The sequence below is a fragment of the Rhinoderma darwinii genome, chromosome 3 (assembly GCF_050947455.1).
Source record: "Rhinoderma darwinii isolate aRhiDar2 chromosome 3, aRhiDar2.hap1, whole genome shotgun sequence".
Classification (NCBI taxonomy): Eukaryota; Metazoa; Chordata; class Amphibia; order Anura; family Rhinodermatidae; genus Rhinoderma; species Rhinoderma darwinii.
In genome coordinates this window covers 122,567,283-122,581,146 of record NC_134689.1, presented here as the reverse complement: position 1 = coordinate 122,581,146, position 13,864 = coordinate 122,567,283, and the positions used below count along the sequence as shown (strand labels likewise).

The window sequence follows — 13,864 nt, the reverse complement described above, 5'->3', positions numbered from 1 at the left end:
CCTTTCTTTTAGATAAGACAATTATATTCTCTATATGATAATATTCTTTATTTTTCAAATGCTTTATTAATTTTGTGGTTAGTCGGCTGTATAATGGATATTGCACTGAGAAAAGCAATTATAACTTTCTAATGAATTTCTTCATCTTCCTAGGCTAAAAATTAAATAAAAATGGAAACATATACTATCATAAAATGAAGAAAGGTTACAGTCAGAAAATAATAATACTTACTGATACGATTTCCTATTTTCTAGCCCCTGCCACATCAAAAGTCATTAGCGATGGCAAAGATGAACAAGGTTTTGTTGCAGAACCAAGCTGCCTGAACAAAGCCATGGTAGGTATATGACATAATATATCAGCAGCATCTGAGGAGACAAAGTCCTCCAATAAGTATAAAACTATTAGAGATCTTTATTCTCTAAACTATAGTAGATAAAATAAAGGTTTGGAAAGTAGTTACTTGGTGTGTGTTACAAAATGTCTTCATTATACAGGTTCAAGGGTCTTTTTACACCGGCCAATATTGGCCGTAAAAACGACTGCCAATCAATTAGACAGCTCGTTGATTGGCAAAATATTTTGTGTTGCATAAATTATACGATCTACCGAAGAAAAAGTGTTTGCTCGTTTATCGGCTGATAGTTGCCCTATTTGCACAAGGCTATGATTGGGAACGAGCGTTCATATGAAAGCTCGATTGTCCAATAATTGGCATGAGTTAAAGGGTCTTAAAAGTGTACATCCACCTTGGCCCTAATAGGACATGTGTATAAGAATTGTCTAAAGCAGACAATAGACTTCAGATAACTATTGACCTAGTGCTTGTTCGGTCAACAACTATCCTACTCAACTTCTCCATTAACCCCTTCCCAACATTTGACGTATCCATACGCCAAAGTCAGGTAGGGGAAGTATGGAGCGGGCTCACGGAGTGAATCTGCTCCATACGATGCCGATGTCGGCTGTTTGTTACAGCCGACACTTCAGAGTAACGAGCGGCATCGAGCTTGAGAGCGATCCCGCTCGTTTAACTTGTTAAATGCTGCGGTCAATACCGACCACAGCATTTAAATCATTAGAAAGAGGGGGGAGACCCCCTCTAACAGCTCATCGCAGCACCCCGCAACGCAATAGCGGGGGGGGGAGTTGCCATGGCTACCTGGGGGCCTAGTGAAGGCCCCCAAGTCCGCCATCTTTGTGCACCCATTAAGCCCTGCCTCAGGCGGGGCTTAATAGATGCCTGTCAGAATTACGATATACTGCAATACATTAGTATGGCAGTATATCATGCAAGCGATCTAACGATCGCTGGTTGAAGTCCCCTAGGAGCACTAATAAAAACAGTAAAAATTAGTTAAATAAAGGTTTTTTTATGTAAAAAAAAATAAAAAAATTAAAAGTTAAAAAAAAAAACCTTTTCCCATTTTCCCCCTAGAGCATAGTAAAAAAAAAATAAACATAATTGGTATCACCTCGTCCATAAAAGTCTGAACTATTACACCAAAATTGTATTATTAAAAACGACTGCTTATCCCGCAAAAAAATAAGCCCTCATACCACTTAATTGATGGAAAAATAAAAAAGTTATGGCTCTCGGAATTTGGCGACACAAAATACATTTTCTTTTTTACACTTAGGTTTTTACTTGTAAAAGTAGTAAAATATAGAAAAAACTATATATATTTGGTACCGCCGTAATCGTATTGACCCACAGAATAAAGTTAACATGTTGTTTTAATTGCACAGTGAATTCCGTAAAAATGGCGTTCAAAAAAACATGGAGGAATTGCTGTTTTTTTCATTTTCTACCCCACAAATAATTTTTTTCCCGTTTACTAGTACATTATATGGCACAATAAATGGTGCTACAAAAAAACTACAACTCGTCCCGCAAAAATCAAGCCGTCCTAGGACTATATCGACGGAAAAATAAAGAAGTTATGGCTTTTGGAATGTGGGGAGGAAAAAATTAAAATGAAAATCTGAAAAAGGGCTGCGGCGGGAAGGGGTTAATTTGCACATTGGGCTTGGCTTGGTCATTTCAGAAAGGATTGGGGAACTTGCATTGCTTGTCTTCTGTAGGAACAAAGGATTAGTCAGGTCTTCTATGGGGGCCCATGTGCAGTAGCATCTATTCACCAACGGAAATCTTATGTCTATGGCCATCTTTACTCAACTTTCTATATAGCTTGATTCTATGTAAACCTTCAAAATGGTGTTTAAAGCTGAACAGCATGTTTTAAATAAATATTTCTCCTTTATTGGTATAGTGTAAGCAAATTTGTTGTAATTTTTTTGTTTACTATGATAAAAAGAAAATATTAAATTGCCTTTTTTTTTTAGAATGAGAATGAAAAAGCTGTTCTTAGTGTGATAGAATTCCTCTGCACATATATGAATATTAAGGTAAAAATAAATTAAATATGACCACTTATAGCAATCTCAGGCAGTTATTATAATAAATGAATGTCATATACTTCCTTAATAGGATAATGCGGACAAAGCAGAACTCATCAAAGCAATAAAAAAACTTGAGGTAGGTAAACCATAGTATTGTTGTTATCTTAATCTTAGGCCTCATGCACGCGACCGTAGCCATGTGCACGGCCGCGATTTTCGGGTCGACCAGCAGCGGACTGTTAGCTGCAAGCCGCCCGTATTTTCAATGAGCCCGGACCGCAGAAGACGGCCGTAATAAGACAGGTCCGTTCTTTCTGCGGTGCGGGCTCCCGGGCCATGCACGGACCGTAAAAACTACGGTCGTGTGCATGGCCCCATAGAAATGAATGGGGCCGCAATTCTCCCGTGGATTTTCTGGGGAATTGCGGCCACAAAAGCACGTTCGTGTGCATGGGGCCTTAATTAAATTATTCCGCTTTTTGCAGGAACCCTGCTTAGTGTACACATTCAAGCACACGACCGTAAAAAACATCCGTTTTTGCAGACCGCAATTGCGGTCCGCAAAAATGGACCCATTCACTTTCATAGAACGTGGACACCTTTCCGTAGCGCTACGGATGGGTGTCTGTGCTGTAGAAATGTTCCGAAATTCCAAATTATGGAACATGTCCGTTCTTTTGCATTTTGCGGGCCGTCCTCCCATACTTTGTATGGGAGCATGGCCCGAAAATTATGGTGGCAGTCGGCGGGCCGTGATTGCGGGCATGGTCATGTGTATGGGGCCTCACATCTGCATTGTAAGCAAGAACCTCACATTTCACTAAATGTAGAATATCTTTTTATGCTGCTCGGTTGGCGCTACTCAGAGATTACTGTCCCTGGAAATCTGACACAACATTCTATGCAAAGGCCCCTTCATATCGATGGCAATATTAATGTGTAATGTCATTTTTACTAGCTCCTATTCAGCCCCGTGGTTATCTCTGATCCTGGCCGTTTCAGTGAAGTGTCGAATGTAACATACAGCTGACACCCGATAAATATGGAGTGGACTCAGCCAGTGATCCCAATCCATTACTCCCCCTTCCCGGCCATGTCGTACAGTTAAGTCAAATGTCGAAAAGAGGTTAGGGAGATAGGGAAGCAGATACGTCTTAATGGTTATGGATGCTTCCTTGGAAGCGGGACAGTATCTTTTGCCGATATAGACAAAACTAATTTAGTGCTATACCACCAAAATTTGATTACTTGGAGGGTATAAGCCTGTGCTAGCCATACAACATGATAACCAAGCGCTTGTCATGAGCCACCTGGAGTGGGCATAGGAAATACTCCAACTGCCAAATAGCGGTGACAACAGAGTTCGGCTGGATTCACACGAACGTGGCGTTTTGCGCGCGCAAAAATCACTTGCCAGCTCCGTGTGTCATCCGTGTATGATGAGCATGATTTTCGCGCAGCCGCCATCATAGAGATGATTCTAGCCGACGTCAGTCACTGTCCAGGGTGCTGAAAGAGTTAACTGATCGGCAGTAACTCTTTCAGCACCCTCGACAGTGAATTCCGATCACCATATCTTGCAACCTGTTAAAAAAAAAAAGAGGTTCGTACTTACCGAGAACTTCCCGGCCGTTGCCTTGGTGACGCATCCTTGGTGACGCGCCTCTCTTGACATCTGGCCCCACCTCCCTGGATGACGCCGCAGTCCATGTGACCGCTGCAGCCTGTGCTTGGCCTGTGATTGGCTGCAGCTGTCACTTGGACTGAATTGTCATCCCGGGAGGTCAGACTGGAGGAAGAAGCCGGGAGTTATCGGTAAGTCAGAACTTTTTTTGCCGAGTTTGGCCGAACCCGGTGAAGTTCGGTTCGGTTGTCCGGGTTCGCTCATCTCAAAGACACTCCGTTTGGATGCTTTTCTGTGCTTCCGTGCGGCATGCGTGGTTTTCACGCACCCATTGACTTCAATGGGTGCGTGATGCGTGCAAAACGCCCAAAGAACGGACATGTCGTGACTTTTTTTCAGCGGACTCACGCTGAGCAAAAATCACGGACATGTCTGCACGGCCCCATAGACACATATAGGTACGTGCAACGTGCGTGCAAATCACGCGCGTTGCACGCACGTATTTCCCGTTCGTCTGAATAAAGCCTACAGGGCACATTTGTCAATTATGGCATAAGAATGACACTTTTCAAATTAGGAATGAAAAATTTGGCAAAGTTATCAATATGGCGCACATTACATAATAAACACACTTTTCTTCCTTACGTTACCTCACAGCTATCATACATGTCACTATCAAACATTTTGGCCCCGAAGATGATAATAAAGATTGTTGTTACTTTTCGATAGCAGCAGCTTACACTCCAATAATGTTTACAGATTGGAGTATTATTCGTACTAATGTTTTACATTGTAATTCAGGAATTCTCTGGCTGTACCATTGAAGATATTTTTGGAACAACAGAAAGTGCAGTAAGATATTTGTTTTATTTATGTTAAGCGCTACTATGTCTTGTATATGTCACTATTCTTAAAGAGGCTCTGTCACCAGATTTTGCAACCCCTATCTGCTATTGCAGCAGATAGGCGCTGCAATGTAGATTACAGTAACGTTTTTATTTTAAAAAAACGAGCATTTTTGGCCAAGTTATGACCATTTTCTTATTTATGCAAATGAGGCTTGCAAAAGTACAACTGGGCGTGTTGAAAAGTAAAAGTACAACTGGGCGTGTATTATGTGCGTACATCGGGGCGTGTTTACTACTTTTACTAGCTGGGCGTTGTGTATAGAAGTGTCATCCACTTCTCTTCACAACGCCCAGCTTCTGGCAGTGCAGCACTGTGACGTCACTCACAGGTCCTGCATCGTGTCGGCACCAGAGGCTACAGATGATTCTGCAGCAGCATCGGCGTTTGCAGGTAAGTCGATGTAGCTACTTACCTGCAAATGCTGATGCTGCTGCAGAATCAAGTGTAGCCTCTGGTGCCGACACGATGCAGGACCTGTGAGTGACGTCACAGTGCTGCACTGCCAGAAGCTGGGCGTTGTGAAGAGAAGTGGATGACACTTCTATACACAACGCCCAGCTAGTAATAGTAGTAAACACGCCCCGATGTACGCACATAATACACGCCCAGTTGTACTTTTACTTTTCAACACGCCCAGTTGTACTTTTGCAAGCCTCATTTGCATAAATACGAAAATGGCCATAACTTGGCCAAAAATGCTCGTTTTTTAAAAATAAAAACGTTACTGTAATCTACATTGCAGCGCCTATCTGCTGCAATAGCAGATAGGGGCTGCAAAATCTGGTGACAGAGCCTCTTTAATGCCTGGTATGCTTATGGCTTCATGCACAGTTACACAGTTAAGATTTGATGCAGATTTTGCATGTATTTTTTTTAAACTAAATTCAGGAACGAACCTTAAGGCTATGTTCACACAGAGTTTTTTGCAGGAGGAAAATTCCTCCTGCAAAAACTGCTCCAGACGGTTTTTGCTCAGTGGTTTGACAAAAACTCGTCAAAACACTCATCGAGGCGTTTTTTTCCTCTTTTTGACTAATTGAAATGGGGTTTTGGAGGCGGAAACCGCCTCAAGATGGGTCATGACGCTTCTTTTTACCGCGACACGTTTTTTTTACGCGCGGTAAAAAAACTCGTCCAACTCCTATTGAAATCAAGCATTTTTTTTTTAGGAGTTTTGCGGCGCGGTTTCCGCGTCAAAAAACTCGTCAAAAAACTCTGTGTGAACAGGGCCTAATAGTAGAAATATATAAACGGAACACTTAAAGTGTCTCCTCTTCTGGATCCAATTCTGGTTTTGGCTTAAAAGAATGCATGCATCTAATCTGAACCGTGTGTACAAGACCTAATACAGAACCACATTGCGCACTGCATCGCAGGCCCCTTAGTTTTGTATAGGGTTGTGTTTCATCGATCGAGTTTTTAGTGAATACAGTTCTTGTAGGGGATAACTCATTCTGATATACGGCATGCGTTGTAGTATTTTTAGGGTCCGGCTGATATTACACAATTATATATTCATAAAATGACACTCTATTTTCTATTTTTTTTAATCTGCTATCCTCCAGGAGCAGGTGGCTATGAATGAGAACAATGTTCTAGCAAACCAGATAATCCCTATGGAACAGCTGATGGTAAAACAAACACATGTATATTATTATGCATTGTATTATATAAGTTTTGAATCTTTTTGGTCACAAAAAAATCTTCCAGTGTTCCCTCCATGCTGTGCATCTTGGAAATTAAATTCTAAACCCTATAGACAGGAACAGCTGTTATTAATCATATTAGATTGTTAGTTTAACTCTTTCCTTTCGTAGACGCAACACTAGTAGCCATTATAGCTCCATATGGGGCTCTAGTTTTTGAAAAAATGCTCAGTACCTGGATAAGTATCACTTTCCTTCCTTCTCATGAAGTCTGTACTGCACTGTCTAATATAACAATGCAATAAGTTGCAGAATTTTATTACAGACATGCAATGTTTCGGCTTTACCACAACCTTTCAAACACAGCGACATTATCTACAGGAAAAAGGCGGAGCCACGATCAAAGGTCGCCTATAATCATATGCCATGTCATCAGAATAAACAGTTCAAAATATATCCATAATGTGTATAAAAATATTACATAGTGACCCGAAAATAATAGTAATAAAATAAGTGTTTCACGACTTTTTGGTATTACTATTTCATTAACAGTTAGGTATTGTATTACTATTCTTTTTGTGTCACTATAGTTATAGTGTTTCACGCATTATGGGTTTATTTTATACTGTTTATTCTTATTACGTGGCATATGATTATGGGTGACCTTTAACCGGGGCTCTGACTTCTTCCAGTATATATTGTCGCTGGGTTTGTATTTTTGGGAAAAGGCTGTTTTAAAGTTGAAACGTCGCACAACCAGAATAAATTTCCACAACTGATTCATTAAGACGCGAGTGCTGTCTTTCATCTTTACTTAGTTTCATTGGTCGTTTGGAGCCAGTAGGACAGAGCCATGATTGGACTTGCATCATGCAAATAAGACATTGAGACTTTGGATGCTGTCCATCTTTTTACATACTCTGTCATCCTTAAAGAAGCACTCCCACAACATTTTAGAACTCCAAGAACAATATTCTCTGGCCCGTTGGAAAGGCACATTATGTAAATTGTGGTGGAGGTAATCTTCTTACCGGTGGCTGTAATTGTGAATTATCCACTCCCTTCTGGTCCTCAGCTGTGTCATGTGACCAGCAATAGGACTCTACAACGGACACAGCGTCTCATGTGTGGACAGGAAGTCAGTTTCTCCATTCATTCCTATAAGATTCACATCGAGGCTGTGATAGTAATGAATGGAGAAACTGACTTCCTGTCCACAGGAGACGCTGTGTCCGTTGTAGAGTCCTATTGCTGGTCACATGATACAGCTGAGGACCAGAAGGGAGTGGATAATTCACAATTACAGATTACCTTCACCACAATTTACATAATGTGCCTCTCTAATGGGCCAGGGAATCTAAAAATTTGCGGGAGTGCTTCTTCAAGTCTCTCTTGTGACAGCCTTTGTGATATGCAATACAGCATAAGAACAGTCATACTAGCTCCTGAAACACTAAGACCACAAGTGTACTATAGACAAAATCGGCAATTGCCCAGCACTTTCCAACAGAAGACATCAGGGTACAGAAGGTTGCCTTCCCATGCATTATATTGGTGTTGGGTCCTGTCAATATTGAAGAGATTTGCTGACAATTAGCCTTATTTATTCCTTATTTTTGCCCATCTTGTTAGCCAATGATCTGATTATTGAGGAGGGGGCCCTATCCAAATCTTTTGCATAAGGGCTTTCACCAACCTTTATCTGGTCCTGCCTATGAAATGTAGGCTACTGTCAATAATTTATGGGTGATGTAGCAGGTAGAGGGAGATGATCTCTTTTCTAACAACAGATATTTACCATCCTTGATTCAGTAAATCAGTGTTATGGGACAGGGGCATACATCCCATATGTGCAACCTGTGCAGCTGCACAAGGACCGAATAGTTAAAGAGCCCACTGCCACCTTAAAGTATAATAATAGTAATTCCTACTGTAATTTCAAGACTATCATTGTTCCACCAAGACTCTCATTACTCCTCCAAAGAAATTGGCCTATTTTCACAAAATCATACATTTTCACCTATGCGCAGGATAGGTGATAATTTTATCATCGCTGGGGGTCGATCATGAGAATGGGTCCCGAACTCCTCGTTCCTCCTTACTGCTTGGCCGCAATGAGGAGAATATTGAATTGAGTGGTGGTCAAGCATGCGCATTGCCGCTTTATTCAATGTCTATGGAAGTGACGGAAACAGCCGAGTACAGGGCTCGGCTATTTCCATCATTCTCATAGACAGTGAATGGAGCGGTGGGCAAATGCTCAACCGCCACTCCATTCAAGCTCCTCCTCACTGCGGGGGGTGTAGAGAGGAGGATATGGGGAATCGGGAGCCAATCTCACGATCGGTGGTGGTCCCAGCAGTGGGGCCCCTATTGATCAGAAAACGATTACTTATCTTGTGGATATGTGATAATTTATGATTTTTGAAAACCCCTTTATGTGTATATTTATGCTATAATTGACATATCTAACAAAATATAATAATAAAATATATTAATTTGTTCTAAACATTAATTACTAACGTGTCTTCTGCATGGATGTTGACAGCTAAATATATGCTCCCTCATGCCCACTTCAGTTTTTTCCTTCAGGGTGCTATCCGTTTTTTTTTCACTGATAGCACCCTGACCCATTCATTTCAATGGGCCCAGGCACACTTCCGTTATTTTGACGGATCCGTTGTTCCGTTCCGTCAAAAGTAGAGCATGTCCTACTTTGGTCAGTGATTCCGTGACCATGGGGCCCATAGAAGTCAATGGGTCCATCAAAAAAATGGACGGCACACGGAAGGCTTCCGTGTGCTGTCCGTTTTTGACGGATCCGTTGCTCTAGCAATGCCAGGGCGTGCCAAAGTTCACAGACTGGGACATGTGACAAGTTCAAATGAAGTTCAATACCTTCCGTTTTTTTAATGGAAACACGGAAGCGAAAGGGAGGCACAACGTCCATTTAAAACGGAAACACGGAACGGACACGGAGTACACACGGTACCAAAACGGACACACGGATCCGTGAAAAACGGCCGTGAAAACGGTGATTGAAGTGTGCATGAGGCCTTTTGACACTTTTCTAATATTTTTATCATCACTTTTTAATACCTATAATAAGATATAATCATCTATTCTTTCTACAGTTACAGCGTGTTCCTTTGCTCACAGCATCAACCATATGTGTTTTACTGGTAAGATCTCTGGAGTTATATGTTGAAAATGACATAAACTGGCATATTCTGATATAAAGAAAAAAGTGCTAGCCTAGTCTAGCATATGCTATAATATATGGAATACAGGGAGTCATTGAACTGTGATGTGAGGGTCTGTGCTCATATTTTCACTATCTCCTGGAATATCAATTCATAAAATATCAACACAGGGAATTACCCCTAACTCCAGAGTTGAACATACCAAAACTACATACTACATATTTTAATATACAAATCAAATTTGCTTTATATAATATCAGGATATGATCCAGCATCACAAGCCTTAGGTTTATTTGGGTCCCCTAGTTATCCCACCAACTGACCCACATCCATGCTGTGCTTTAGGGTATGTTCACACGGCCTATTTTCGGACGTTTTTCAGGCCGTAAACGCCCGAAAAAACGGCCGAAAAATCGGAAGCAGAACACCTCCAAACATCTGCCCATTGATTTCAATGGCAAAACGGCGTTCTGTTCCGTCGGAGCGTTTTTCGCGGACACTTCTTGGGACATTTTTGGAGCCATTTTCCATAGACTCTATTGAAAAAAGCTCCAAAAACGGCCGTAAAAAACGCTGCGAAAAACGCTGCAAAAATCGCGAGTGGCACAAAAAACTTCTGAAAATCAGGAGCTGTTTTCTATCGAAAACAGCTCCGTATTTTGAGACGTTTTTGAGTTTGCGTATGAACATACCCTTAAAGTGTGATCAAACTGTGTTACCTGCTGGGGTAACGGCGCACTTAGGAGACATCTTTAGAATGTTTTGATATATTAAGGTGGCATTTACAGATGACTTTATCAAACTGCAACCTACCAAAATTATTCACATGGCATGACCCATTCAATGCAATATACATTCTGAAGCATACAATATGTCATCCAAAATTGTACAATTTGTAAATAGAATCGATCAATTGAAAAAGCAGAGTAATGTTGTGAATACCTTGTACTACTTGTCTTGTATGAAACCTGTGCCAACGGTGTGTTCAGACGTGGCGTAGCTTTTCCACAGGAGATCTTTTGCGAATCCACAAAACATCCTCAGCAAATTCGTGGCAAAATCATCATGTGTTACATGCAAATTTTGCTGCAGATTTGACCCAATTTTAACCATTTGCATTGCATATATAATATTTATGCTGTGAATTAAAAATCTGCTGCATGCTCTGAAATCTGTTTTGAAAACCTCATCCAAATGTATTGCATTGTAAATTGTCCACCATGACATTGATATTTTTAGATTAAGTAAACACCTTGAACCCTTTGTCATGTTCCCTCAACCATCCCTGAACAATTTTTGCAGTGTGGCAGGGAACATTTCTTGCTGAAAGAGGTCACTGCCATTAGGGAATACCATTGACATCAAGGGGTGTACTTGGTCTTAAACAATGTTTAGGTCGGTGGTACGTGTCAAAGTATTTATACAAATGCCAGGACACAAGGTTTCTTAGCAGAATATTGTCGAGAGCATCACACAGCCTCCTCCGGCTTGCCTTCTTTCTATAGTGCATCTTGGGGCCATCTCTTCATGCACCCGGCCGTCCACATATGTAAAAGAAAACGTGATTCATTAGACCAGGACACCTTCCATTGCTCCATTGTCCAGTTATGTTGTTCACGTGCCTATTGTAGGGGCTTTCAGCGATCGACAGGTGTCATCATGGGCACTCTGACCTGTCTGCGCTACGTAGCTCTAAACGCAGCAAGCTGCAATGCACTGTGTGTTCTGATACCTTTCTATAATAGCCAGAAGAAACTTTCTTAACAATTAGTCCTACAGTAGCTTTAATGAGGAAACGGACCAGGTAGATTAGTCTTCGCACCCCACGTGCATTATTGAGCCTTGGGTGCCCATGACTCACTTGTTCAAAAGTTGTCCTTTCTTGGACCACTTTTGGTAGGTACTAACCACTGCATACTGAGGACACTACAAAAGGCAATAATATAATGTATAAATTAGTACAGATTAAAACATGTGGCCTGCATTTGCACATATGGGTAATGGGTGATCTACTGGAACTGAATGTTATTTCTACAACCATAAAATTATTATTTTTTTTTTTTTTAAATTTCAGGATAGTTCAATGCCAACAAATTATATACAAACTATTGAAGGGGAGCCTGGTCAAGGAAATAAACGAACTACTCGTGACCTTTTAAACCTTTTAACTGGTAGTCCTGATGGAGGAGGAGGCGTAGTAAATACAGCGACAGGGCTGCTTGGAGGATTATTAGATGGGCAAGAAAGTGGAGGATTAGGAGGCACCGTTAGTGGACTGACAAAAGGAACTGTTGGACAAGTGACAGGGTTGCTTGGAGGATTATTAAATGGGCAGGGAGGGCCTCTTGGATTATTGTGTGGGCAAGGAGGGCTGCTTGGAGGATTATTGAATGGGCAGGGAGGGCTTCTTGGATTATTGGGTGGGCAAGGAGGGCCTCTTGGATTATTGGGTGGGCAAGGAGGGCCTCTTGCATTATTGAGTGGGCAAAATGGGCTGCTTGGAGGATTATTGAATGGGCAGGGAGGGCCTCTTGGATTATTGGGTGGGCAAGGAGGGCCTCTTGCATTATTGACTGGGCAAAATGGGCTGCTTGGAGGATTATTGAATGGGCAGGGAGGGCCTCTTGGATTATTGGGTGGGCAAGGAGGGCCTCTTGCATTATTGACTGGGCAAAATGGGCTGCTTGGAGGATTATTGAATGGGCAGGGAGGGCCTCTTGGATTATTGGGTGGGCAAGGAGGGCCTCTTGCATTATTGACTGGGCAAAATGGGCTGCTTGGAGGATTATTGAATGGGCAGGGAGGGCCTCTTGGATTATTGGGTGGGCAAGGAGGGCCTCTTGCATTATTGAGTGGGAAAAATGGGCTGCTTGGAGGATTATTGAATGGACAAGGAGGGCTGCTTGGAGGTGTTACAGGAGGATTACTCGGAGGTGATAAAAAAAAAGATTTAGTGGGAAACCTAGTGGGAGGACTAACAGGTGGACTCCTAAATGGATGAACTGGCAGCCTACTAGGACAGATTGGACGTAAAAAAAAGGTAAAATATCAATATAAGTATTTAACCGTTTAATACCCACACTATTTTTAGCGATTTTTTGCATGTGCTGGCCAAATGGTATAACGTTTTAACTTGTTAGCTTACTAAAGTGATTTTTGGATTATTTTTGGAACAAATAGCGCTTTACTTTTTCAACATTTTCTAGCAAATAGCATTCGCTTTTTTAAAAAAAATATTTGCCTCTTTTTATGTGAAAAACTGTTAAATATTATTTTTTTTAAATATCTTAATTTTAAATTACGTAATAAAAGCCCTTCCTGACATTACCTGCCTTTCATTCTAATATATAACAAGCCCTAGTTAGGGTCAGATCTTTGCATATGAGCAGCTGTTTTTTTTTTTATTATCATGATTATTTATTAGGATTTTTTAAATTGTTTTTAATTTTATTTCACTGCATATTCTCCTAAGCTGCCATTAGCAGCCTCAGTCACAGAGGAAAAAGCCCTGATCATGTGACAACAATCACTATCATGGCTGTGCTAGGTCTAGTCAAACCAAGCAGCTTGGCCAGTTGACCAGTCCCCTGCAGCTGACCAGTGCCACTGATTCCATTGTACACACAACCAGTGATGTAAATTTAATACCCTGGACCCTAATACAAAATCTGCACCCGTGCCCTTATCTACCATTTGGCATTTCTAATACTGGTGTCTTTGGGCAACCGGGCCCTGGAGCCGGAGGGTTGCCCAAAGGCATAGGGCCCGGTTGCGACTTCTACCTCTGCACCCCCTTAAGCTACGTCCCTGCACACAACGCTGATTGAGCGCAGTGTATAAAGCGATAATTTCTCTGTAGACTTTCTGTGACACATATAAAGTGTGAAATAGACCTGTAAGTAAATGTGAGTAAATGAAGAATAAACTTATAATCATACGTATGAAAGCATAAAACTTTATAAAAAGCAATGTGTATAATACTTACAAATAAACAAACAGTATAAAAAGGAAATCGATGGTCTACCATTTATGGCCTTCAGCTTTTGCGAGACTGCAACTTCCACCATGCCCTGTTGAA

The 13,864-nt window shown here is 41.3% G+C and overlaps 1 protein-coding gene across 2 annotated transcripts in view; it reads left to right on the top strand.

Moving 5' to 3' along the window:
• The first annotated feature begins 2,352 nt into the window (after positions 1-2,352).
• Positions 2,353-13,864, top strand: part of LOC142751081 (uncharacterized) — a 13,185-nt gene continuing 1,673 nt past the window's right edge. Inside the window, exons 1-6 of one of the 2 annotated variants that reach the window (XM_075860053.1) lie at positions 2,353-2,410; positions 2,493-2,540; positions 4,830-4,880; positions 6,503-6,568; positions 9,718-9,765; positions 11,861-12,826. In XM_075860053.1, the coding sequence (XP_075716168.1) occupies positions 2,399-2,410; positions 2,493-2,540; positions 4,830-4,880; positions 6,503-6,568; positions 9,718-9,765; positions 11,861-12,787 (1,152 nt within the window). In that variant the 5' untranslated portion in view covers positions 2,353-2,398 and the 3' untranslated portion in view covers positions 12,788-12,826. Of the gene's footprint in view, positions 2,411-2,492; positions 2,541-4,829; positions 4,881-6,502; positions 6,569-9,717; positions 9,766-11,860; positions 12,833-13,864 lie in introns of those variants that run through there. The other variant, XM_075860054.1, reaches the window with a different exon arrangement.